Consider the following 27687-nt stretch of genomic DNA (forward strand, 5'->3'; position numbering starts at 1 on the left):
TTTGTTCTTTTTCATGAATATGAATTAAACAAGAAATGGTAGACTCCAGAAGGCTGTCCCAGAAGTCTGCATTAGCTCTAATGTTTGCACAAATGAACTAAGTAGCAGTGGTTGACAGAAGAGGAAGTCCTTTTCTCACTCCACAGGTAAGAAGGAGACTCAGGTCCTTGTTCTTGGGGTCTCTACCCCCCACCCCGCCCCAGGTCTTACAGCTCTATCTCAGCATCAGGAAGCTTGGCTGGTTGGTTTCTACTCCTGGCAACGACAGGATTGATGGATGAATAGTGTTAATGTTCAGGGAGATTTGGGGGTGCCATATTTGGATTTGGTCTTTGAAAAAAAGATGTCCTTTTCATGTGTTCAGAATGTCCTCCCATGGAAATGGGAATGCAGGGGACTTCATATGTGACTATTACTTGTGAACATGATTTGCTCATATTACATGTAAATCAATTGCAGGTATCTTTTAATTCTAGTCTGTTTCTGTATTTTCAGCTACACTGACACCAACTGGTGTATGCAGAGATGGTGTTTGTAACCTCACTTAACTCTGAAGTTCTAGTGTAGATTTGCTACTTTCAGTTACCATTACAAATCAGCCTGCTTACACAAGTGACTAGGCTTACATTAGATAAGATGTATTTATAGAGAGAAATAGAACATTGTTACGTCAATATTCATATTAGATAATACATATATAACATGGTTCCACCCATATCCATCCCATATTTAAATGTATCGCAATTTTAACAAACTGAACTTAAGAGTTTAAAACTAATGAATATTAACTAGAAATCCCATTGCATCTAATATTTTATTTCTTCAGGTTTCCTGAGGATGCATAGCCTTTTGTTATTTTGAATGTCTGAGATAGGTATACAGAAAGAACTCCTATTGCAATGCAAATAGCTATTAAAGATGTTGGCCATTATATAGTAGAGATAGAGGGAGGCTTATGTGATAAAGAGCTGCAAAAATGCGTGTGCTCTTTTTATCAGGATTTCCAGAGGACCTAAATCACTGATGGGTAGACTCTTGGAGACAAGGTGTAGGATGAGGTAAAGAGGTGGGGTTAGCATGCAAGGTGGAAGAGAGGAGGCAGGCGGCTCTCCCCTGTGCCCGCTCTCTACAGAGAAACAATAGGCTCCCCTGCAGCCTGGAGCCCTGGGTCCTCCGCAGCGGTCACTCACTGTGGCTTCAGACGTGGGGGGCAGCGGCCATGGACAGTCATGTGTTGGATGTCAAGCTATCGCTAGCTCATGGCCTTACACCGTGGGGCCCGTGCTTTTAACATGTACTGTGTCTGTGTGCACATATACATATGTGTATGAACATATCCTTCAACATGCAGTGTATCTGTGTATAGCCACATGCGTACACACTTTCAATATGTGTGTCTCTGTGTGTACACTATGCATACACATGCCTTAATATGTACTGTGTCTGTATGTGCATATACACATGTGCAGGTGCATATACTTTTAACATTGCAGTGTGTCGGTGTGCATGCACACATATGTAGTTACAAATACTTTTAATGTGTGATGTGGCTGTGGATATACACACATGTATATGCATACACTTAATATGTTGTGTCTGCACAAATACATACATGTATACATACATACAATATAATTTTTAGTGATTTTTTCACTATACAGTAGATGAACATTATATTTTTGTGTGTCTTTTTATCTTAGCAAACAATTTCACTGTGATTGACAAAAAGATGACAAATCAATTTTGATGAATTTTGAAGTCAGCTGGGGAGAAAGACAACGATTCTCAGATGTCTCCTGAACTATTACACTGCCTGGGAAAAGGTTTGGCCTGGGAAGATAATTGAGGCTGATGGAGTTTTTTACATCTTTTTACAGAAAAAGAAGGGAGTTGTTAGATGAAGAGTGTGATTTATTGGCTGGGTGAAGGCTGGGGGGGGGCGTGTCATAGCAAGGGAAGGGGAGGGGGGAGGACGCAGGAATGTGCTGTATAGACAAGCCCCAAAGGAAGCATGCAAGGAAATTACAGAAGACATGGTGGGGGTAGGGGACATGTGGGACTTGGGGAGCTGAGTGTAAACAACCAAAATCCGGATGATAAGTGTGAGTTTTGAGTTCTTCTGTTCCTTTTAGGCGGTCAGATGTATTTAGCAAGCAGGGTAGAGTCACACAATGTTTGCAACAAAAGGGACGCTCATGGATAAGTAGTTCTAACCTTGCACTGTGCACAAAAATCTACTGTTTGTTAACTAGTTGGGATCACCTGTGATTGCATTAGGCAATTCTTTTTTTGTGGGATAGAAGGCAAATCCGACAAAGTTGCCTTTGTCTTGGCTATTCACCTCTGCCTGCCCCATGCTTTTGTCTCTGTGTAGAGCCAAACTTTTCCTTGTTCTAGGCTAAATACCCTGCCTCTCCCCCAGCTAGCTCTCATACAGCACATGGTTCCAGAACATTCTTTAGCACCGTCATCCTCTCCTTTAATCTACAGGGGGATGTTTAGACAAAGACAGTATTCAAGAAATACCTCAATACCCCTTCTAACTATAGAGTATTATTCTTGGCAGCCATCTTAAGGTGTTCAAGTTTATGCAAATTTACAGCTGTTCTCATTGATAACCTTTAATATACTTGAATATTTGAATCAAGAAGATTTCTTTTTTTTTTTTTTGTATTTGTCTCTTTAGAAAGCAGTGTGTGTGTATCTCCACAGATTGTAATTTCTGCCTGAGTATTTTGAGACCTGGATGGCTTTGTATGTGATTTGAAGTAATGCTCTTTAGGAATATTGTTACATACCTATTTCTAGTGGTTTGTGCTTTGTTAACAATGAAACATACTTCTTTTTGGGCTGCATTACTTGAGTTGCACTTGGAGTCCTCTTACAGTATGTTGTCTGTCGGCTTCATATGTATACTTACCATTTTCTTTAGTAGTATTTATGTTTAGCATGTAATTTTTTCCTTCCTAATTTGCAGTTCTTCTGTGATGCTTTGTTATAAGGAATATCTTTTTTTTTTATAATACCTGATGGATTTTTTTGGTCTTCTTTTTACCATTTTGAAATGGAAGTAATTTTTTTTATCCCTGGTTGATTTTACCCTTATTTCCTTATTTCTGTAACCCTAAATGCTAGTTCCCATGTTGTAATATTCTGAGATTTTATTTTGGTTCAGAATATTTTAAAGGTGATGAATCCTCAGTTATTTTAGCCTGCCTATGGGTTTAATTTTTTTTTTTTTTAGGACATTGCTGATTGCCACATCTGATTTTCCTCATAGAGGCTTTTGTTATTTTGTACCTGTAATACAGTTTTCGTGTGTTATTCTAAGCCTTTGCTTAGAAGTAGTGTCTTTGTCTATTCTTATAGATTGCTAGTTTGACTGGCAATAGAATTCCAGGGTAAAAATAACTTCCCCTGAGCATGGACCATTGTTTCCTCTAGCATAAGTCTGATTTCATTTAATTCTTATTTCTTCATGATAAGAAAGCTTGACGTCATTAATATGTTCTTATATATTGCTCTCTGAAATCTTACGACAATAGGTCTTAGGTATCAAGAGATTTAATTTTGTTTTAATTTATTGTTTTGATATTCATTGGGCCTTAGTTATTGGAAAATCTGTACATTTTTCAGCCCTGAAAATTTTTTTTGTTTCTATTTGCTCCCCCCTTCTTCAAACTCATCTTAATTAGCCACTTTTATTAGTGAACAGACATGGAAACCTTGAGTGCCTTTCGATTTCTGTAGCGAAATGACAGCTATCTTTTGTAAGCCCTTCTGGGCTTTTAGTAAATTCCCTTGTGATATGCTTGCACTTCCTTAGATATCTAAAACTAAGAACGAGTACCGTGTAGGGTATAAAAATGATGTCCTCTTTCAGGCGTTACCCAGATATTGAGGAGTCACGGGATGGGGATGCGAGGGAGATGTGGCTTAGTGTCACGCCTGGCCTTGAACGCACTCACTGTTCCTGGCTGTCCTGTCTACCGCCAGGCCTGCATCTGCGCCTGCGTGCTGTATCCAGTAGTGATCTGGCGGAGAGTAGCTTTAGAATCTGTTATCATGGAAAAGATGAGAACTCTGGAAGACTGCATGTAATGCCAACTTCAGTAGGTATCTTCCCTACTGCCTTGCTCTTCTCATCTCTTCCTGTTCCGCCCCTTCCTCTCCCCTCCGTTCCCCTCCCCTCCCTCCTCCATCCTCTCTCCTTCCCCCTTCTTCCCCTCCTCCTTCCTTCCGCTCCTTCCCCTCCCCCTCTTCCTTTCTCTCTTCTCCTTCCCCTCCCCCTCTTCCTTTCTCTCTCCTCCTTCCCCTCCCCCCTCTTCCTTTCTCTCTCCTCCTTCCCCTCCCCCCTCTTCCTTTCTCTCTCCTCCTTTTCCTCTTTTCCCTTTCCCCTCCTCCCTCCTTCCCTTCTCCTTCCCCGCCCTCCTCCTTGTTCCTTCCTCTTTTCCTGTCACCCCTCCCCCCATTCTGGAGGCTCTAGGTTCAGTTAAATATTCTCATGTGGCCGAAAGCCAGCTTTCCAGTAGGCCTGAGCTGAGCATGCTGCTGTTGCTTAGCAACTACTTGTGAAGTCTTGTGGGCTATAACTGAATTATAAATAGGATTATGAGCAGAAGTGCATTGAAATTGAGATTGGAAGGAAAGGCACACTTTTTTCCCCCCCTCTCATTTGAATTTTTTTAATGCAGTTTTCAGAAATCTGGCTGAAAAGTATTGAGAGTATTTCCTTATCAAGAAGTCAGGATTCATAAAAGTTTTATCTGTAATTATACATTTGAAAGCCTGGTGGTGATTACTGGGATCAAGTCCTCTGTAATGAAGAAATGGTAATTCATGCAAACTAGAGAACTGCTCCAACATTTGTTGGGCATGCATGTATATGCACAAAAATTCTATGTGCAATAACTTCATATTACAGACTATGTTGTCCAAATTTAGGTATTTATTTGCTACTTATTTCTTAGTAGTGAGGTTTGAATTTAGAACCTTCTAACTCTTAGGCAGGGTGTTTTAAAGCTACAGATAGAACTAGAGACTGGATATATATTACATGTAAATGTAACATTAAAAAATACAAAATGGTATGTTAGGTTTCACAAATTATTATTTAAAATGTGTGGTTTTTGTTTTATATTTTTGTATTGGTTCTGAGGCTAAAACTTACTTGATCTTTCTTTGGCTCACTGCTGGTCTTCTACCACTTGAGCCATGCTCCCAGGCCGAGTGTTGTGTTTGTAAAAGCATAGGGAAACTTTATTTCAAAATCTAGCCATTGTTCTGAAATGAAAAGAACATTTATTAGTAAATCAGTTCCTCACTTAATTTTCCCCGTCCTTGAATTGACCTTTTATTATGTAAAACTAGCTTGTACTCCTGTGGATTGAAGGCCTGGGCTTCTGAGCTTGATTTGAAATGGAAGTAATTCCTTGTATACTAATTTAAGATACAGGCATTTAGCTTTTTGAAAGTAATATCAGGTATATGAACTCATTTTCATTTTAGAGAACATTGACCAAAGAAAACATTTGAAGCTTAATTTTCCATTTCATCAAAATGCATTGATAGAAGGTTTGATAAGAAACGGATAGACTTGCCTGGCATTTGTTGTGAGGCTTTGGCTTTATCCTCAGCTTCCAGGAGGGGAAAGGAAAACAGAAAAATAGTAAGTGTGTAGAGCATTCGCCTTTCCTCCCCTCCCCTCCCCTCCCTCCCCTCCTTCCCTTCCCTATACATCATCTTTCCTTGAACCCTTGTTAGTGGGCTAACCATTGAGTTATAGCCAGAATGGTGAAATACATCCTGGAAAACAGAAGGAGAAATTTTAAGTTCTGTCAGTTTTCATGTTTCTGCACTTCAAGCCTAATCAAAAGCCAGAAATAGAAGTGTTGTTTAATGTTTAATTATGACTTGACTCCTGCAGTAAGGTAATGCATTTTCCTCACTGGTATTATTTGAACTTGACTGGGAAAATAGTTATCGAATTCCTGTTGTGTATAAAACACAACACTACTGTGTGCTGGGAGAAGTTTCTGTTTAAGAATAAAGGAGAATGAGGTGCTGGTGGTTTAGGCTTACAATCCTACTCAGGAGGCTGACAGTAGGAGGATCAAAGTTAGAGGTTGGTCTGGGAAGAAAAATTGCAAAAGCAAGACTGGAGGTATAGATCAAGTATCACAAACCCCAGAACTGAAAGAAAAGAGGCAAATTCCTCTATTATCTAGAGGTCAGCTCTAACAAGGTGTTTAACTTTTGTGTTTTTTTTGGTCGGTCGTGGAGCCTGAACTCTGGGCCTGGGCGCTGTCCCTGAGCTCTTCAGCTCAAGGCTAGCACTCTACCACTGGAGCCACAGCGCCACTTCCAGCTTTTTCTTCTTATGTGGTGCTGAGGAATCGAACCCAGGGCCTCATGCATGCAAGGCAAGCACTCCACCCCTGAGCCATCTTCCCAGCCCAACTTTTGTGGTTTTAAAACATGTCAATTTTTTTTTTTAAGATTGTGAAGTAGTTGCAGAAAAACGTACTAGAAAAATGCAGTTAGTTGTTGAGATCCTGGGGTTTTGAAAGTGCTTTGAATTTATTAGAACTGTGATCCATGTGTTTCATTATTTGCTTGAAAAATACAACCCTTACATGTAGATTTTGTTTATGCACACATGCGTGCACATACGTGTGAAGTAAAATAGATAATGCCATTGTTACTTAGAAGTGGCCCATTCGTTTAGCTTTTCATTGGTTTTTCTTCAGTGAGCACTTAAGAAGAAAAGAGATCAAATTACTATTTGAGAAGATAAAATATGAGAGGCACATTTCCCCCAAGAAGACAAAGTGTGTTAGCTGTTCCTTGTTCCTGTGTGTTCACACCTGGTCTAGGACGCATACAGTCAGTCATACAGTGTCTATTTTTAGGCTGTTGCCAGGCAGACTTCAAATTTCTCCTCTTATGGTTACCGACGTGGGCTTCCTGATTGGCCACGTGGCTCTGCTGCCAGCAGCCAACCACAGTGACTATGCAAATTGTATTTCAGTTTCTGTTTGTGTGAAAGAACTGATAAGATGGCTGCCAGGGCTCCCTTTGGGGTATGTGTATTATTTTAAAGATGGCTTTCTTCAGGGTGTGGTAATAAACCATTGTAGATAGCTTTTAAAGGGGGTGTTTTAAGTTTGAAATAGGAAGTCACACTAGGCAAGCTTTAGATGGCTGACAAACGTCTCTCAGTGTTAGAGTTCATTAGTTCGAATGGTGCTAGGCAGTGCTTCTGTTAGGCAAGGCCTGGCTGGGCATAGAATATTATACTACTAGGTTACGTTAATGACGTTATTTTTATATGAAAACATACCAGCACGTTAGCTTATATGTCTATTAAAATGTTCTAGATCACTGCCTTTGCTTTCTAAAAGAATAACTTTTGCACTTCAGGAGTTGTTTATACGTGCTTTGTACGTTCCTACTGGTTCCTTTTTAACTAGTATCTACTATATGCCGAGACTCTCTAGTACATGATGATAATGTCAGGATACTGCTGTTTTTGTCCTTTGTGACACCACCTCATTAGCTCATTAGAATGCCAGCATATTTAAGGTGCTTTCTGACATGAAATCATTGACTCATAAAATACATAAATCCTATACTGGATACATGAAAAGGTGGGTCCAAGTGTCTCATGAAATGATCTATCCCCCTGGGTATTAGAGTGCATTTATAGTTGTCACCTCTGACGGTGCTGTCCGATGCAGTGAACGGTGACTGGACGCTTAATGGATCAGGGAGTCATGGCTAAGGCGGGCCCGAGCTATATGCAACTCCAGAAAGTTCGAGAAACAGACCTCATGTAAAGACACACTTAGCAGCATCACTTACATGTAAGTATTCAGGCTCTTCCATTGCTAGTTCATCGGAGGACGTGTGTCTCGCGTAGGACTTCCTGCTTCTTTGGTAGAAGATGGCCGATTCACGGGTGTTTCCACGCGCTGAGGACGGCGTCGCTCTCATCTCCTCTGTGGCTCTGCTCTTTCGTGTCGGTGTTTCAGGCTTCTCTCTGTTTCCTAAGCTATAAGCACACTGGATTGCGTCCCACTTCGGAGGGGAGTGACGCGTGGCTGGTCTGTCTAGGTGAGTACGGCCCGGGCGCGTGCCGCCTCTCCCACGAGCACAGCCACCCGGGAGTCCCGAGCGACTGACCCGCGAGAAGAGGCTTGGGGAAGAGCAGGTGGGGAACATGCAGAGCAGCTGTGCTATTTTCTGAAATGCCACGCACGGATCATGGCACTTACCCCTTCAGTGTACAATCCCGTGGTTTCTGTTGCATCCACAGAGCTGTGTAGACATCGCCACGGTCCTTCTCCATTCCTGTGCCCTTTGGGAGCTGCTCCTGGCTCTTCCCCAATCTGCTTCTGGGTCGGTCTTCTCTGCCCGTCCCGGCCTGCTCTGTAGGTGGAATGGTTCAGGGTGAGCCGGGAGGGAGGGAGGGAAGGAAGGAAGGAAGGAGTCCTTCCGTCGTCTGTCTGATTGGAACAGGCAGCAGTACTTGGTTCCTTTTCATGGCTGAGTGATACTCCACTGCTTGGATATGCGATGTGGCAAGCATTGGACTTGTTTTCGGTTTGGGGCCATCGTGAGCGTTGATGGGCAGGTTTTAGCCTGACCCCACACACGACATGTTTTTGGTAATTTTGGGTACTGAATTTGGTAAGTTAAATGGAAACTGCACACTTCACAAACTGAGGATTCCCCCCCCCACACACACACACACAAACACTTTTTCCCTCTCCTCCATCCCCTCCTCCTTCTCCCCCCCTTCTCTTCCCTTCCAGTGTTAGGTTCTTGTTTTTCCTGAGCATATTATTACCTGCAGCTTCCTTGTGTTTCTCATGTCTGGTTGGCCCAGCGGCTTTTGTTGATCATATGGGCCTTTCTTTCCCTTGGCGCGGTCCGCTGACTTTCATCAATTGGCTGTACTCTGAAGGCTTGTTTCTCTTCCATTGACCTAAATACTGATCTTTGTGCTAGTATTGCCATATTGTTTGGATTATTATAGCTTTGTATAGACAGTTTTGAAAATAGGCAGTGTGAGTCCTCTATGCTTAGTTTTAGTTATTGTCAGTTTCTTCTGGTAGGACTTTTACAGTTAGCTTGTCAGTTTCTCCAAAGTAGACAGCTGGGATTTGGATTGCTTGGAATCTGTAGCTCAATTTGAAAAGAATTGACAGTGTTACATTGTTGTTTTTTTTTTTCCTTTTTTCTTTTTCCGGGGATTAAGTCCAGGCCTCATGTATACTCTTTAATGATCCACTCAAGAAAAATGTGACAAATATATTTAGTGAAGTAATTTCTTAATGCCTGAGGCAGTAAATGTGTGGCCTTGATAAAGGCATGCTAAGGGAGTAACTGCGCGGCAGCTCCAGGGCATGACTGGCTGTGGACTTTGGTAAGGGGGGCACACCTCGCTACCTCGTAAGGTGCTGTGGTTTGATGAGTATTTCCTTGCTCGGGCTGGCTGAGCTCGTGTGATCTCCAGGGTATGTGAGTGCTGGCGTGCGGGCGTGGGCTCCCTCCTGCCTCCCCCGTGGATCTGCATTCATGGAATAGAAGCTTAGAGAAGGGGTTTCTGAGGGGCGTCCACCCCAGCACCGAGGGCTGCAGTGAGCCATGGTTTTCATGGAACCAGAATCTCGGGAGCGGGACTGCTCCCGCTCGCTTCAGGAGCTGCTGCTGCTGCTGCTAAAGAAAGAAAACACCATTTCCTTGTTAGATACGCAAAACGTCTTTGGCTGAAGATTCTCTGTTCCACATCTTCATACTCAAGCTAATACCGGGATGCAGATGACGAGCAGTGCGAATATTTATAGATGTGGCAAGATGTCAGTCAATAGGAAACAGACTTCTCCATCTTAAAGAAGAAAAAAAGATTGCTGGATGCCGATGGCTCACGCCTGTCATCCTAACTTCTCAGGAGGCTGAAATCTGAGGATCATGGTTTGAAACCAGCCTGGGTAAGAAAGGCCATGCGATTCTCATTTCCAGTGAACCACCAGAAAACTGCAACTGTGGCTCGGTTGGCAGAGGGCCAGCCTTGAGCGCAGAAGCTCAAGGATAGCACCCAGGCCCTGAGCTCAAGCCCCACAACTGACAAAAACAAATAAATAAAAATAAATAAAGGTCCCAGGACAGCTGAGGGCAATCTTGTGTGCCAACGGGAGAAGCACTGCAGTGTAGAATTGAAGACAGTGAGCAAGTAAGGAATGTTCCAGAAACATCTAGAAACAAGAACTAGGAACAAATGGTAAAGCTTTTGTGGGATTTGAAACAGAAATAGTTATTGTGGCTTACTCAAGCTTTAGAGAAATAGCAGGTTTTTACACGAGAGTAAGGAGATACGTAGTCTGAGTTTGCGCATCTTAGGTCCAGGTGTGTGAAGCATTGCATTGTGGGGTTGCCCTTCGTTGGCAGTAAGCGGATGGTTGTATTGACTGTGTGACACACTGACTCTCCTTCCACCGGGAGGTACCAGGTGCACCCCTGTGCTAAGACGTGGGGTACATAAAGATCCAGAAAGAGCTGTGTTCTGAGGCGGGGCTGAGGGACGCTTGTTCCTCACCCAGGCCCATGGAAGTGGGCACGAGGGAGCCGCTACCAGCCCGGCTCGTCCAGTGCCGTCGAGGGGCATCATTGGAAGACCCATATTTGCATAAAAGTCCTTTCTACACGCAGTGTGGGAGCAGCGTGGGGCGAGCCCTGCGGAAGGCCGCACTGCGTTGCCCTCGGTTTGGCTGCGCGTCCTCTGTTTGTGCAGGTTTTGTGTCAAGTGTGTTTGATCAGGCACTCGCGACGGTGAATTGGTGTCGTGTTGTGCGCTTTGACCCAATAACCTTGGCATTTACTGAAGGCAGCGCAGGCCCTGGCCTACCAAAGCAGAACAGAGCTAAGGCTGGAGGCGCCTGGCTCCAGCAGAGCCGGGGCGGGCGCGCCCACGGCCTCCCTGCGGGACTCACCTTCATTCTCACACCTCCGAGCCTGGGCAGCGCTGGCCCTCATCAGCTTCCCTTGTTGCTGGGTAAGGTTAGTGAAGCCCTTTTCTGATTGGTACTCATGCAGCTGTGCTTTGGGCCAATCAGTGGCCAGCTTCAGTTCTCACCAGGCTGAGCACTGGAGGAAGCAGCTCTCTCTTGTGGGAGACTGAACTAAGAGTGGCTGCAGATGGCTCCCTTCTGGCGTCTGTTCTTAGCCCCGAACACCTGACACGGGGCAAGCGGGAGGGCGGCTGCGATACTGTTTTTATAATTAGGGCACTTACAAAACGGGACAAGGAGTGTGTTGCATGGAGTGGGGTGCCCGTGTCCCCCCTGCCCTGATGTGGGGGCAGCAAGGAGCTGTGGTGGAAATCCAGGCATGCGAGGGCCTCCAGGGCCGGGCCGTGCGCACTATGCGTGGCCAGGACTGCTGAAGGTTGGAGCTGGGGATTCCTAACAACAGGGGTGGAGGGTAGGAAAAATAATGCTCATTTGTTTGGATCTAAGGTTCTGTGAACATCTGTAAGGATATACACATATAGACAAATAGACGTATGTGTGTGTGTGTGTGTGTGTGTGTGTGTGCGCGTGCATGCGTGGGTGCGTGCGTGCACCCACATATCTTCGTATCTACACACGTCCTATGCAACTTTATAATTTTGCAGACTCATTGATGTAGCAAAGCATGCTTTCATGGACTGTCCACGCTGGACTCGTTTCTCAGGTAAGGAGTGAGTTTGTATCTCTAGAAACATGCACATGTATTAAATATTTAAGAGATGTGCACGTAGTGTGTGTCTGCTGTGTGCTCAGCACACACCTCACGCATGCGCACGCATGCAGACTACGTTCTAGATTACTTCTGTCACACTGGGTCTGACCTTCCCGTCCCTGGCCTGTTGCTGGGCAGGATTCAGAGTGCCGGCCACTGATTGGCTGACTGGGTGTGTGAGCTGCCCGCCACAGCCACTTAGATTCCTCAGCTGTCTGAGCTGACCATTGTAGGCCGAGACAAAACAGCTTCTCTTTGTTGTGTCCTAGGAGGGTCTATGAGAAAGAAGGAAGACAGCCAGGAGATAGAGGGGTCACTTAGGGGGCTCCCTGGGCTTTTCCCAAAAATTACTTCCCAAGAATGTGAAAATAAAAATCCTTTTACAAGTTACAGAGAGATGTTTACAGGTACCAAGTACACCAGTCTGTGGTTGGTGACATGGTAGTTGCTTGTAGACACGGCAGACATTTCCCACTGTCATACACACTTCTTTCCTGTGGGAATGAGTGTCATCCCGTGGCTCTGTACTGCAGCTCCCAGAGTCAGCCTTTATTTTGCAGAAGAGACTTAGGAGTGGCGTCTGAGATCCAGATGATCCTCAGAATTTTCTGGTACAATAGCCGTGGGAACTTGTTTGCCTGTGACTCTTTTCCTCAGTGGGCAAAGGAGATTTCCAGAGCAGGCTGCTGATTGGTTTGCACAGATGTGGCTGAGCAAGTACACTGCCTGCTCACACTCACGCCATTTCCTGGTTGCTTTGTCTGTTTTTCATTCTACTGAGAACCAGAGGCGGCGGGGGACGTGTGCTCCCTTGTGGGCGTGGGTGGTACTTGCTCTTTTTGCCAAGTGTGCCCAGGTTGCTACTGACCCCATTACCACAGTAAACATTACTCGGGCCAGGGGGTAATTTAGTACTAAACTTGAACATTTTACTTGTTGGATTATCTGATTCTCATATGAAATAGCAAAATTGTTGATAAGTAACGAATATGTAATTCATTTAAGTGTCTCAAACTCTCAACTCTGTGCCTAAAAACACACTGATGGACTTAGAGATTATGGTGGTAACATGGAGTGCTCACTGCACTCTCCGTGTGCAATGTAAATTGATTAGTATTAAATAGGCCTCACTTGTTTCCTTTTTAAGACAACTAAAACCTGAAGCGTTAGGTAGCTTAAAATGTCACTAAGTAAGTACCTAGGAGAAAGGAATTAGAAACTGTGGCTGTCTAGACTTCTTGTTTGTAAGCCACTAAAAGTTATAGAAAGCATTTTCATTTCTCCCTGGTGTTGCTAGGATTGGAGCTCAGGGCCTGGCGCTTGCTAATCAGGTGCCCTACCATCTCACCCATGCCCCCAGCCCTAGTTGACTTTTTCAGATAGTGTCTTGGTTTTTCCCTGGTGATCTTTTCCCTTCTTGATCTTTTGCATAGCTGGGGTTACAGACATAGCACCACTATGCCCAGATTATTGGTTGAGATGAGGATCCCTCTAACTTTTGACAAGGCTGGCCTCAAACTCTGGGTCTCTTACTCCCTGCCTTCCCAGTACGGGTGTGCCTCACCACATCTGGTCACACAAAAGTGCGTGTATGGATGTGTAAATGGGTGTATGTGGGTGTGCGGACGTTTACGTGATATAGTCGAGAACAGAGTGGTTATACACATTGATTTCCCATGGGCCAGGTTCACCTGAGCAGCCTTGCGTTCTCCACTCAAGCTGCCCAGCACACGGGGAGTGGGCACCGAGGGGCATCTCCCCATGCCGGCTGCTTAGGGACTGTTGGCATGTTGGCCTAGCTGTAATGAAGGCTGCTGGCATGCTTTGCCCGCATTGAAGATAGTTTCCTTGGTTCAAGGTTACTGCGTTGTAACTGCTTTTAATACATTTGAGGTACGAGTCTCTTCATCAGATAGGACTTCCGAGTGTTTTCCCTCTTCTCTCCACCCCCTCCCTGTCTCTTTTCTTGTCCTCTCTTCTCTTTCTCTCTACCCTCGCCCTCCTCCTCTCCTCTCTCTACCCTCTCCCTCCTCTCTGCTCTGCTTCCTCCATTTGGAGAGGTGCTCTACCACTTGAACCACAACCCTAGACTTTTGAATTTTCTTCTGGTTTGCTTTTATTTGTTTTCAAGTCCTGGGGCTTGAATTCAGGGTTTGGGCCATGTCACCAGGCTAGCACTCTACCACTTGAACCACGACTCTACTTCTGGCTTTTTGGTGGTTAATGGAGATAAGAGTCTCATGAACTTTCCTGCCCAGGCTGGCTTTGAGCCACGATCCTAAGGTGTCAGCCTCTTGAGTAGCTGGGATAACAGGTGTGAGCCAATGACACCCAGCTCTTTATCTGCTTTTTAAAGCTCCTATATCTCTGTTAGTCTCTAAATTCCATATTGAAAATGAAAATTGTTCCTTTTTTCTCCCCTGGTTTCTTCCTGGTTATTGATCTTCTGGTATGGACCAGAATAGCCTTTATCACTTCGGAGTTATATAAACCAGGCAAATAGGAAAATTTGCACGCAGCAAGTTCTTTATGTCATTATTTCAAAATGACCATTTGTCTTCTATTTGGACAGGATATCTACTGTCGGTGTCTCCTTCCGGATCAGTGTTTAGAAAGCCTAATGAATTACGTGACTTATTTCCGTTATCAAGCTCTTTATCTCCTTTTTTTAAAGTTTCGAGATGGATTGTATAGAAGAACCTCAGAAAAAAATCTTCAAGGCTCGGAAAACAATGAGAGTGAGCGACCGGCACCAGCTGGAGGCGGTATACAGGGTGAGGGGCGAGTTGTTGAAGACTGATGCCAAGCTCGTCAACGGCAACCACGAGAACGGAGACCTGGACCCGTGCTCCCCGCTGGAAGGCGCAGACTACATGAAAGAAGATGAGGACATGAACGGCATTGATGGGGTTTGCTTTGACCCTGAAGACAGTAAGACAGAGTGGGAGGAAGCGCCCGGCAGCCTCACTGTGAAAGTAAAAACTAAGCAGGGTGACACCGCAAATGGTGAGCCTTTATCTTCCGACTGTGTCACTTCAGAGGCAGCTCCTGAGCTGAACCCTGGGCCGGCCTCTGGCGAGCCGGCCTCTGGCGAGCCGGCCTCTAGTGAGCCGGCCTCTGGTGAGCCGGCCTCTAGTGAGCCGGCCTCTGGTGATCAGGCTTCTAGTGATCTGGCCTCTGATGATCAGGCCTCTGATGATCAGGCCTCCGGTGATCAGGCCTCCGGTGATCAGGCCTCCGGTGATCCGGCCTCCAGTGAGCCGGCCTCCAGTGAGCTGGCCTCCAGTGAGCTGGCCTCCAGTGAGCCGGCCTCCAGTGAGCCGGCCTCCAGTGAGCCGGCCTCCAGTGAGTTGGCCTCCAGTGAGCTGGCCTCTAATGAGCCGGCCTCTAATGAGCCGGCCTCTACTGAGCTGGCCTCCAGTGAGCCGGCCACTGGAAAGGCCGCCTCTGGAGTTGTGGCCCCTGGTCATTCTGAAGGTGTTGATTCCAATCCTGGTGATGTCCCCTGTGCCGGTGCCCCACCCCACAGCCCCGCATCTGTGGACCACACCACACCCCGTGACCCTACTTGTGAAGAAGCCGCCACCGGTGACCTCGCCGCTGGCGACTCCACTGCTAGTGAGCTTTTTTCGGACAAGCCGGTTTCTGCTGAAGAGGCCTCTGCCGAAGCAGCCCCTGGTGCCACCGGTGCCGCTGCTCCCGGGGGCCTGCCCGCTGCTGGCCTGTCTTCCGGTGATGACCTCCCCGCCGGTGATCCTGGCTGCAGCGCACGGGACTCGGATGACCCGGCCTCCTCCAAGCTGGCTCCGGCCCAGCCAGCCTCTGGTGAACCTGCCGCTGGGGCACTGACTGGCGAGTCAACCCCTGAGCCCGCCTTGAAACCTACTTCCGGATCCGGTGGTGAGCCAGTGCCTGAAACTGACCATCCGGAGCAGAGCAGCAGTAGAGACGGTGCGTCCCTGGTGAGCAGCGAGGACGGTGGCAGCGCTGACCGGAGCCCGCGCGGGGATGCCCTCGAGGAAGAGAGCAGCGCCGAGACCAGTGCTGCCAGTCCGAAGGAAGGGCGAGAAACAGACGGTGCGACGGCGTGTTCAGATCTACCTCCCGAAAACGAGCAGAAAGCCAGTGAAGACCCTGCCGCCGCCGCTGAGGGGGACGAGGGGGACGAGGCCATCTCCAGCAGCGTGCAGATGGACGGAGCGGACAAGGATGAGGACGAGGAGGAGAGTGCCGCCCGCCTCCTCCAGGCCGCCAGGGACGAGACCGCCGCCAGAGACAGCGGCGAGGAGAGTTTAGAACACACGGACTCCATGGAGACAGACGAGATCATTCCCATTTTGGAAAAACTGGCACCTTCCGAAGACGAGCTCACTTGCTTCTCCAAGAGTTCCCTCCTTCCAATGGAAGAGGCAAGTCTAGATCTGGAAGAGAAAATGGAAGGCTCTTTTGGCTCACCTTCGAAGCAAGAGAGCAATGAGAGTTTGCCGAAGGAAGCCTTCCTGGTCCTCTCGGATGAGGAGGACATCTCGTGTGAGAAGGACGAGTCCGAGGCCATGCCCCAGCTCCCCGCGTGCTCCCCAGGTGAGCTCAGCCTTGGGGTTCCTTTTGTTCCTTTTGTTGGTGACGGGAGGGAGGGGGGGAGGGAAGGATGGAGGTTTCACTTAGTGATCACCTAGCCAAATCTGCAAGCATACTCATTTATTCACCAGCTCCAAGCATAACCTCATAATCTTAATGAATCTTACCAATCAAAGGTGCTTTGAATGGACTTGCTTTTAAAAGTCCACTACCATAGTTGGAAGGTGAAAGCTTGAAGCCTTCTTACCTGTTCCCTCCATCCCCCGCAGCTCTTGGAGCCCGGCTTTCCCCCTCGTCTCGCCCTCACCCCCTTCTTTCATAAAGTCCCGGGTGCTTTTAGCTTGCCTGCAGACTCTTCTGCAAAAGATCGATAGACTTCATGATTTGGTAAATACCCACCTCCCATCTTTTATTTTTCATTGTCTTTTGTTTGCCAGTCCTGGGGCTTGAACTCAGGGCCTGGGCCCTGTCCCTGAGCTTCTGTGTGCTCAAAGCCAGTGCTCTACCACTTGAGCCACAGCACCACTTACGGCTTTTTCTTTAATTTTTTTTTTTGGGTCCAGCCATGGGGCCTAGGCGCTGTCCCTCAGCTCTTCAGCTCAAGGCTAGCGCTCTACCACTTGAGCCACAGCGCTGCTTCCGGCTTTTTTCTTTTTGCTTAATGTGCTGTGGAATCGAACCCAGGGCCTCAGACATGCAAGGCAAGCGCTCTACCACTGAGCCACCTTCCCAGCCCCACTTACGGCTTTTTCTAAATGGTTAATTGTGGATGAGTCTTGCGGACTTTCCTGCCCAGGTTGGCTCTGAACTGTGATCAGATCTCAGCCTCCTGAGTAGCTAGGATTTTAGTTGTGAGCTACCAGCACCTGGCTCCAGTTTTTAATTCTCACAGAGAGAGGAAAAAAGAAAAATTTGAATTGCTTTTGTAGTTAACTTCAAGCATCATTACTGAATAAAACCTTTTATGCCCATCAGATTACATGACAAGGTTTTTGTTGTATCTTATGGCATTGTCTGTGAGGGAAAGCGTGGTAGCATGAACAGCGTTTTCTTGTTTGTTCCAAGTAAGAATAAGGAGGCAGGCCTAGTAGAAAAAAATGGAAGATCTTCCTTCAGTGTATCATAGCAGCTTTTGGAGATAAGTTGGTTTTGGTTTTGGTTACAAGGTTTGAACTGGGACCCTCATGCTTGCTGGGTAGTTACTCTTCTAGAGACACGTTCAGCTCTGTTTTCTGTAGCATTTTTAATCAATCATATTTTATGGACCTCTTAGAAAAATCACTCAGTCTTTCCGACTATTACTGTTCCCGTGTGTATCATGGCACATGTAGGTTATATGGAGGAGAGATCTAGAAAGCACCAGGCCTACTCCTTGACAGTGTTAACGAAGTATTTTCAAGGAATGTTTTTGTTGCATTCAGGATAGCCTTTCCATTCCTTGTTTATGAATTGCCCTGTGACCTACTGTGAAAATCACATGATTCTTTGTACCGCTCTGGTTAAAGTTGAGTTTATCAGAAGTTTTCTAATTTTTTTTTTAAACCTGCCACTGTCACTGTTCTAGTTTTACAAATTTAAAGGAATCTAAACGCACACAAGAGTTGTTTCCACATTTTATTATTTTATTAGTGATAGAAAATTATTGAGAAAACCGTCTTGCTTTCAAGCCTGTATTACGAATTGTTTTATCCATGTTGTTTATTACGAATTAGATAATGGCTGAATGTGCACTCGATTATTCATGCCCATCAGGTTGCGCTCCCATTTTCTTTGCAGAATTTCACATTTTGGGGCTCTGACTTTGTAAGAGTATAGTTTGGAGACTGAGTGGTTACTAAAAGTGTAAACCAATGAGTTAATATCCATTTCCTTCCTCTGTGGATCTTCTGCTCAATATTTGATTCCTACTAATCTATGAACATGGGAAGTCTTGCTGCTGCTTCATCTGACATGAATTCCCATGGGAAAGGATTTCCTTTTCTGCTTTCGTTACAGCAGAAGTAGAAACAACTGAGAAGGACAGCAAACCTGAGGAGGAAGAGCCAGTCATAGAGGAAGAGGAGGAGAGGCCTTCTGAGAAAAGTATGTGTGTAGTGTTTGAAAAATGCTCATTATTGTTTCTGGCCGCAGATGCCATGGAATAACACACGTTTCTGCCCATGAGTAACTGCAAAGCCTTACAGTTGAAGGCTGATGACTGAAGGATAACTGAGTGGGTTATTGCGTGCACTTCAGCGTTTGTATTTTATTTATATTACACGTCCACAAAAAAAATGATGGCCACCTGGACGCCAGTAGCTCACGTCTATTATTCTCGCTACTCAGGAGGCTGAGATTTGAGGATTGTGATTCAAAGCCAGCCCAGACAAGAAACTGAGACTCTTACCTCCAACAAAGACCACTAGAAAACTGGAAGTGGCACTGTGGCTCAAACAGTAGAGCACCTTGAGCTGAAGAGCGCAGGGACGGTACCCAGGCCCAGAGGTCAAGCCCCACAACTGACCAAAAAAAAAAAAAAAAAAACTGCCCTTAGTCCTCCCTGTCTCATGGTTCTTCTCGATGGTCATGTTATATAACAGGCGCCATGGGGCGCGGCTAGAACCCGTGCTGTCTCCGTGTATAGAGTAGAGGGAGGTGGGGGGGGATTAATATGATCATATTGAGAAGATATGAGGAATTTTAGACATTGTAAAATAAACCAGATGAAATCTGCTTGTGATCCAATGAATGGCAACATGATTGGAGATCACCTAAAGTTGTAGCTGATTTTTAAAGCACATTTGTAATCAATGTCACACGCTTCTCCCCGCCCCCAACCACTTCCCCTCCAGTACTAGGAATTGAGCCCAGAGCCACACACACTAGACAAGTGCTCTACCACTTCAGTCTGCGCCCTAAAGCTCAGGTGCACTTTCGCGGTAACATTAATTTTGTTAGCTGTATATGCTCCAAATCCACTAAGATATGTTAAAAGTAACTATTAGAATACTGTTGTTAGCTGGCCGCTGGTGGCTCCCGCCTGTCATCCTAGCTACTCAGGAGGCTGAGATCTGAGGATCGCCGTGTAGAGCCAGCCCAGGAAAGTCTGTGAGAGACTTACCTCCAACAAAAACCACCAGAAAACCGGAAGTGGAGCTATGGCTCAAGTGGTAGAGCACTAGCCTTGAGCTGAAGAGCTGAGGGACAGCGCCCAGGCCCAGAGTTCAAGCCCCACGACCGACAAAATAAAAAAAGAATACTGTTGCTTTCTTAAGTCTAGGGGGGGTAAGCAGTTGTCCGATATTTACTGAGGCAGAAGAATGAAATAATCCAAGCTATGTACACTTGACAGAAGTCTGTGATGTTAGAATACATTCTGTATTTTTTTCAGAGTACTGTGCACACTGTGTGTGGGATTTAGTAAGGGAAAGAATACAAGATGATCTCCACTTGCTGCAGGCGTAGCTATAGAGAATTCTCCATTTTACTAGTTGTTTTCAGGGGAAAGAGGTTCTGCACTTAATGGCGAATGTTGCTTAGTCATTAGAAAGTTCTTAGCGTTCTGAAAATGTCACCTGATGTTCATAGCTAAAAGTATATACATAAAATGCAATTCGTAAGAGAATTGGTTAAGAATCCTATTGTGAGGGTGGAAGATAGTTAACAAATCTTGTCATGAAAACACCCGACTAATCACTGTGGCTTTTGCCCTCAGGTGAGTGTTCAAGAAGAAAACGTTCTAAATCAGAGGACATAGACAATGTACAGTCCAAACGTCGAAGGTACTTAGAGGACGAATACGAGGCAGAGCTTCAAGTAAAGATTACTGCCAAAGGAGACATTCATCAAAAGCTTCAAAAGGTGTTGTAAATGATAACTTAAAAGGCCCACGGCCCAGAAACTCATCTCAACCATGTGTGATGGGGGGGACACACACTCGGCCCTGTGGAAGTGTGCACAGACTCACACCCGAGCCTCCCCAGGTGCGAGCACAAGCATAAAGGCCTGAGGGCGTGGCTCCAGTGTGTGCCTGGCAAGCACAAAGACCCAGGTTCGAATCCTAATGCCAACAGCAACAGCAGAAAAGAATGGTGATGCTTCTAGATTTGTGGTATGATAGCATTCTATGTTTAACTGACATCCAGTTTATCATGGAAAGAGACAATGTGAAATGGTTGAGCTTATGAAGTCTTATTATTAAATAGATTTTGTACCTTGTATTTTTTTAGTGCTCAAATAAGGTGATTTCCTAGTTGTACACCTGTGCATTCTAAAATCTTTGTTATGTGCTTTAGTGTTAGGGAAAGAAATATGGAAGGATTGTGAAAGTCTTCCCCATAAATTTGTCAGGGGAGACAGAAAGAACAAAAACACTCACTATTTTAGGTATTTTCAAAATGTGTTCACTGATCCTTATAGTAAATACCTCAAAACTCAGGCGAGGCTAGTTTTTCGAACATTGTATATTCAGTTGTGCCTTTATAAAGCCAGATTCTTCCGCTGAGATAAAAACCAGATACCCACATTTTCTGGAAAAAGGAACAGCATGACAATAAAAACAGCGATACTTTGTTCCTTGTCTCATCTCTGTTCTGCATATTTAGATAATGTTAGTCTGTTAGCTGTGTTAGGATTATGAAGAGGCGAAGTGTGTAAGAACTGTGCAGACTTGTAAGTGAACCGAGAGCTTGCATTGGAAAGGTGTAGTTCATGGGTCTGCTGAGGATCCTGTGTTTTGTTTGTCATAATGAAGCAATAATGCGAATTGTAAGTAGGTGGTTAGAAATGTTGTATAGGATAGACAAGCATTATTAGTGCATCTCATAAGAACTAACCAATGTATAGTAGAACAGAATTTTTTTAAACCACTGCTTTAATTTCCTTTAAATTATTGGAACAGGAGCTATGGGAAGAAAGTACTTAAACTTCACAATTTTACTCTACCATCTTGAGGTCGATGCCACCCACGTAAATGGAAGTAGGGGTTTTCAGCAGGTAGAATCGATTGTGGGGTGTATTTAACCAGCTAAGCAGTTTCATTCATTAGAGTTAATCAATTATCATCATTTTATATGTACTTGTATACATACTTCTTGCTGTTGTTTTGCTTGCTGATTGACTTCTGCAGAACAGCATATAGAATGAGGACTGGGTGTTTCTTTAGGTTGTGCAGTGGTTACTGGAAGAAAAGTTGTGTGCGCTGCAGTGTGCTGTGTTTGACAAGACTCTGGCGGAGCTGAAAACGCGAGTGGAGAAGATCGAGTGTAACAAAAGGCACAAGACCGTCCTTACCGAGCTGCAGGTTTGTGAGCACCGGCTGCTAGCGTTGTACAATGTGTTCCCTGCGGTGTGCCATCGCGGAAGACTAAAATACATTGACATTCTAACTGTGAGCAGTCAGAGGGGCCTTAGCGTCCCAGGGCTGCTATCAACCCAACCCAGTGGAGTGGCTTTACCTACAAAGCAAGATTACCTGAGAGAGTCGATGTCAATAGGGTCGGTGCTCTGAGGGCTGGTGTGTGTGTGTGTGTGTGTGTGTGTGTGTGTGTGTGTGTGTGTGTGTGTGTGTGTGTGTGTGTGTGTGTGTGTGTGTGCGCGCGCGCGTGTGCGTGCGTGCGCGTGCGCACGATGTGCATGCATGTGTATGTGTGTGTGTGAGTCTGTGGCCCACCCCTATGCTTCCTTCCTCTCCAGCTAGCAAGTGGATGGATGGTCTGGATGTCCGTGCCTTGCAGCGGCGTCCCCTTGCTCTGGGGCTGGGCTCTTCCTTCACACGGTGTTGCATCTGGATGTGTGCTGCTGTTCGGTTCTTTCAGGTTTAATCACCATTCACGAAAGACTGATAGGTAACCTGCTGTATGTGCAAAAGCATTTTATCAGTTCACTTCCTCCATGGGTCTTACATTCAGTATTTACTACTAGCCCGTGGACATGGAAGGTCTCTTTTCTTCCAATGCATTTCTTCTTCAGGACTTCTATCTCTTTCACTGTAATAGTCTTTAGACTATTTGGTTAAATAGTCTATTTCCTTACTTGTTTCTTGAGGTTAGCATGAATAGGACTATTTCCCTGATTCCTTCTCATTGCGTTCATTATTAGTATATTTAGAAAAGCCATCTACTTTCTATGCTGATTGGTTATCTTGCTGCTCTGCGTGGGAGTATTTAGAGATTTCAAGTGTAGTCATGTTGTCTGCATACAGGGATAACTGGACACCTTTCCTTTTCGTATCTCTCTCTGACCATATTACTCTGGCTAAGAATTCAAGAAGAGTGGAGAGAGTGGATGCATTTGTCTCATTCCTGACTTTAGAAGAAATACTTTCAGGTTTCTAAAGAGTCTTTATTATGTAGAGGTGTGTTTCTTTCTGTTTCAACTTTGTTCAGGGCTTTTCGTCATAAAGGACTGACATTTTGTTAAAAGCTTTTTCTGCATGTGTTAAGGTGATGGTACAATTCCCTTGTTTGCAATTATTTGCTGCATGACATTGATCCATTTGCCTACTTAGACCCATCCTTGCCTACCTGGATCAAAACTAACTTGCTTTGTGCCCGGTGGTTTTCATGTGTTGTTGAAGTTACAATCTGTTTTGTTAAGAATTAATTACTAAGAGTTTTTCGGTCTGCGTTTATCAGAAATCCGCGCATCGCTTACTTTTGTCCTGACCTGGTTTTGGTGTCAGGGTAATTCTGGCTTCATAGAGTGAATTTCGTAGCGTTCCTTCCCTTTCAGTTTTCTGGATCATGAGTTGGCAGTTCTTAAAGGCCTTAGAATCTACCAGTAAATACATCTGGTCTGGGCTGCTCTTTGTTAGGAAATATTGCTGTTTCAGTTCTCTGCTCTTAGGCATGCTGAAGTAGTTTAGCCTTTCAGTTTCATTTCAATGTCATTTGTGTCTTGAAATAGGCCTTTTCCTTCTAGAGTTTACAATTTATTGAAATATATGTATTGAAAGCACATCCTAATGATTCTCTGGTTTTCACTGGAATCTGTTGGAATATTTTTTAAATTTAAGTCTTCTCTCTCTCTTCTCTAGTTTGGCTAAGGGTTTGTTAATCTTAATTGTCTTCTCAAAGAACAAAGTCTCATTTCCTTGATTCCTTGTCTTGTTCTGTTAGCCTCTATTACATTCATTTCCACCCTGTTCTTTGTGTCTATCCATGTAATACTTTCTGATTTGGCTTTTGTTTTTCTTAGTTCTCAAGGTGTATCATATAGGCACTCATATATCTATCTACCAAACCTTCTTAAAAACTGTTTTTGCTGTGTCCCAAAGCTTCTGGTTAGTTTGTCTTATTTCATCCTAGAAACTTTAATTTGCCCAATTTTTTCACAAGTACATTGATCAGTTTCCATGTATTAGTAGAGTTTTTCTTGCTGTTGATTTTTTTTAATTATTTCTTTCCATCATCTGTTTAGGATAAAAGAAATGATTTGTTTTTTGTATTTGTTGAGATTTGCTGTGTGGCCTATAATACGATCTATTTTGGAGAAAGTTCCATGGGCTGCTGTTGGAGGGCGTGCTCTGTACATGTCTGTTATTGACTGGTTATGCATTTTAACCTGAAGTGCTTGTTCCTTTTTGTGTCTGGTGTTTGGAGGATGTCATGGGGTGAGGGGGGTCCTGAAGTCACCTCCTGTTCCTGTCTGCAGAGCACTCTGCCCCTTTATGTCCACTTGTGTTTAAGTGGAGAGTTAATACCATGGATATTCACTTATTATTGAAAGATAATTGCTGATGCCTGCAATCTTGCTGTGTTTTCCTTGTTGACTTAAGTTCTGTTCGTTTTGTCCCTTTCTCCTTTGTTTTCTCAGGAGGCGATCGCTGATGTACTGAGTAGATGGTTTTCTTTCCTTTCTAATTCTCTTGTGAACTTTACTTTCACTGGGCTTTCATGTTGGTGACTTCTCCATCTGTGTGTATGATTCCTGGCTTAAATGGTCATGAATTGTTTGAGTTGGACCTTCTCTGAGAAGGTCTAGTTCTCCATGGATTTGAAAGGATAACTAGGTTGGGTATGGTAATCTTCCATGGTAGTTCCTAAATTTGGCCTTGTGTTGTGCGCAGCAGTGTCTGTGTAATAAAATGATGAGCCATCCGCAAATGTAGTCGTTGTTGGTCTCTGGGGATGTGTTCCAAGGCCAGCGCATGCCCAGATAGATGCATGCCCAGATGCCCGAGCTCCACGCAGTGCCGCAGATGCCCGGTGCATTTCAGCTTCGGCTGCAGACGTGAGGCCTCCCATCAACCCAGAAGTGCTCACTCTATCAGCCGAATGAAGCACGCTCACCTTCTCCTTGCTTGTTGGGCACCATTTGTCATTTGGGGAGGCCAACTTTCATCATACTGCAGACGGATGGGCTTCCGTCATTTCTCTATAAGGGAGGAAAAAGTAATTATGTACAAATATTGCGTAGTTTTACTATGATGTGGTTTTAGTTGACTTCTAATTTGATTCTGTTATTATTAAGTAGCTTTAATTCTGTCAGTCGGGTCGAGCACGCTGCATCTTGATCCGTGTCACCCCTTTCGTGGTCCCGCGGGCCACAGAGAGGTAATTGTCACTCTGACTCCCGGGTGGCGCCGGGGAGATGGTTGTTTACTTGCATGCACAAATTGTGCTGTCAAAGTGGAGCGAGCTGCTGTTGTATAAAATGGAGTCACTCAGGGCCAGGCTCAGCTGCTAGTGAACACACTTTGCTCTTAATTATGTTCTCAGCAGCCGGTTACCTGGGGATTTGGGGTAGGTTTGTGTGGCCTTTTCACTGCTAGATTGCCACTTGATTTTCTTCTCATGTTTCTTCCATTTCAGGCCAAGGTAGCCAGGTTAACCAAACGCTTTGGAGCAGCCAAAGAAGACCTTAAGAAAAGACAAGAGGTAAGAGTTTCTGCTAATGCAGCAGTTTTAGGAAACACTGAGCTGTCATGAAAGTGTTTTTTTTTTACTTTATTACAAGTTGAAATTGGCATTTATAATACACACTACTACACTCCCGGAGCTGCAGCTTGAAGCACATTCTCCAGGACCGGTGATGCTGTGTGACTCCATCCTCAGCTGCACTTCCTGTCCATCCTTAAGGTGGCTGCGATTTGTCTCTCCTTGCAGTGTCACACCTAGTACAGGTTGTGTCCCTCTGTGCCTCAGCCCCTCCTCCTCCAGTACTGTTGCTCCTGCAGCTCTCCAGCAGAGGGGACACAGTGCAGTCAGTGCCTAAGACAAATGCAGCATTTTCTTTAGTAAAGAGTTAAGTCCACACATCACAGGCTAGTAGTTGTCCTCTGCAGTCTGCCTTACGCTCTATTACTTACTAGTCTACTGTTCTTTTATTCTTTATATTTTTCATCCAGCAGCTGCATACTATGTTACAGATGAGTTGAATTTCTTTCCCCTTGAACTTTTTCATTTGAGCAAATTACAGTCTCTTTGTTCTTTATAGCTCCATTATCTAGACTATCATAATTGCCAGTAATTAAAATCATTCTTGTGTAACTTATACAAGTAGTTTCAGTGTTAACACAGTTTTATATTTTCCTTACTTGACTGTTTAACAAACAATTTAGTTTGAAGCAGTGATAGATTGCTCAGAGGTCCTGTGCGTCTCACCTGGCTTCTACCCATGTGAGAGTTAGTGCTCTATCTTAGCACAAGGTCAGAACCAAACATCAGGACGTCAGCAATGTGGCTGGCTTTTCCATTCGTTCATTCTTGTGTTGTGAGCACGCGCATGTGTGTATCTTGTGCAGTTGGATCGCGTGTGTGGGTTCGTGTAAGCCTCACCACTAGGCTTGGCCGATGGTTCAGTTACGACACAGAGCTCTTCTGTCACGTCGGATCCAGGCTTCTCTTCACAATCTGCTTCCCACCTCCTCTCTTAAGCTTTTTAAGCTCTGCTTCTCTTCCCCGGAGCAGCTGGCGTGTGTTGTCACTGTCCCAGAGAGTCACCTTTCCAGGTGACAGTTTGGTCATCTAGGCTCTTCATTGTGGTCTCACATGATGTGATTGCCCACGAGCCGTTTTACATGAGAAGCATTTGGCCTTGGACGTTTCCATTTTGTTGAGCACGGTGTCAGTTTTCCTTTTCTCCATTCCTTCTTGTGTCCGAACTCAGCAGCTGTGTGTGCTGCGGGTGGCGGGCTGCCGAGGGCGGCAGCATGGAGGAGTGTGTTCTCACACGGGCCGTGTACTGGACTCCTGCGCCCGTTGGCTCTGCTTCCTTCTTGCTTCTTGTTTTCCTGGCCCAGTAATTGCCTCTGGCCTTTTCTCAGGGGTGTGGCCTCGTCTCTTCACTGGGCCCGGTGTGCCCTCCGCGCGCGGCAGGGAGGGTTGCCCGTCAGGCACGCACCTCGGGCCACGATCTGGATAGGAAGGACTCCAGCCTTTCCTCCAAAGGCTCATAATTTGAAATACAATCCCTACCTGAAAGAGAAAGACGGTGGAAACTTAAATCTGACTGCAGCCTCTGGAGGCGGAAGGTGAGGCACAGACAAGGCCACCAGCGTGAGCCCTGCGCCAACAGGTCCTGATGACTGATGGGAAAGAGGGAGAGACCAGAGGCAGATGGAGCATGCGTGCGCATGCGCACACACACGTACACGCGAATACCTCCCATCTCCCCTCATGTAGTGCTGTGCACCATCCTGGAACACTGCTAACAAAAGGCAGCACCAGCCCTTCCTTTGGACCTGCAGAACTCTGAACTCTGTTCTCTATAAAGTTACTTGTCCCTGGCATCCAAGGATAAAGGGAACAAGGATAAAGTTGCTACGCTGCAGCATCAAAACTTGATTCTCTGTGGATACTCGTCTTACTCATGCATCCTCTTTCTGGTTTGCTTTAGTTTATCTCCCCAAGCATCTTAATAGCAATTATTTTGAATTCTTTATTGGATTCTCTATTTCTTTAGGGTCAGTTAAATGGTGTCCTTGTTCCGTGTTCCCTGATTCTACCTTTCTTTGGAGTTTGAGGAGGGAGAAGGCTGGTCAGTGGTGTGTGTGTGCAGTGGAATTTGAGAATTTTTGATCAAAGTGAACTATATTAAATGTTGAGTAGAGTCATGTGGTTTGTTCTTCTATGGAATGAATAAGGAGGGCATTGTTATCAGAAACTTGACTTGTAACTAATATGTGGATGTTAGAATTTCATTTCTATTTCTTTGGCTTTGAGGGCACAGAGCTGAAATTGGGACGTCTTTTTGTGAGATTACTCAAGTCACATAGAGATGGGTACGCGTTTTAAAAACAAAACCTTAAAAATAAATTTGGTTTGAGAATTTTTGATCTGTGACTTTAGACATGTCGACTCTTTTGTTGAATTTCTGCTGGGTTGGCAAGTTGGCCGTTTTCGT

The 27687-nt window shown here is 45.1% G+C and overlaps 1 protein-coding gene across 2 annotated transcripts in view; it reads left to right on the top strand.

Moving 5' to 3' along the window:
* The window catches only part of Atf7ip (activating transcription factor 7 interacting protein), a 57984-nt gene that overhangs the window by 17669 nt on the left and 12628 nt on the right, over positions 1-27687 (top strand). Inside the window, exons 1-6 of one of the 2 annotated variants that reach the window (XM_013025116.1) lie at positions 11675-11736; positions 14459-16365; positions 18358-18444; positions 20057-20202; positions 21506-21643; positions 25155-25220. In XM_013025116.1, coding sequence (XP_012880570.1) covers positions 14466-16365; positions 18358-18444; positions 20057-20202; positions 21506-21643; positions 25155-25220 — 2337 coding nt within the window. In that variant the 5' untranslated portion in view covers positions 11675-11736; positions 14459-14465. Of the gene's footprint in view, positions 1-11674; positions 11737-14458; positions 16366-18357; positions 18445-20056; positions 20203-21505; positions 21644-25154; positions 25221-27687 lie in introns of those variants that run through there. The other variant, XM_013025115.1, reaches the window with a different exon arrangement.

Source organism: Dipodomys ordii, unplaced genomic scaffold (assembly GCF_000151885.1).
Source record: "Dipodomys ordii isolate 6190 unplaced genomic scaffold, Dord_2.0 Scaffold81, whole genome shotgun sequence".
Classification (NCBI taxonomy): Eukaryota; Metazoa; Chordata; class Mammalia; order Rodentia; family Heteromyidae; genus Dipodomys; species Dipodomys ordii.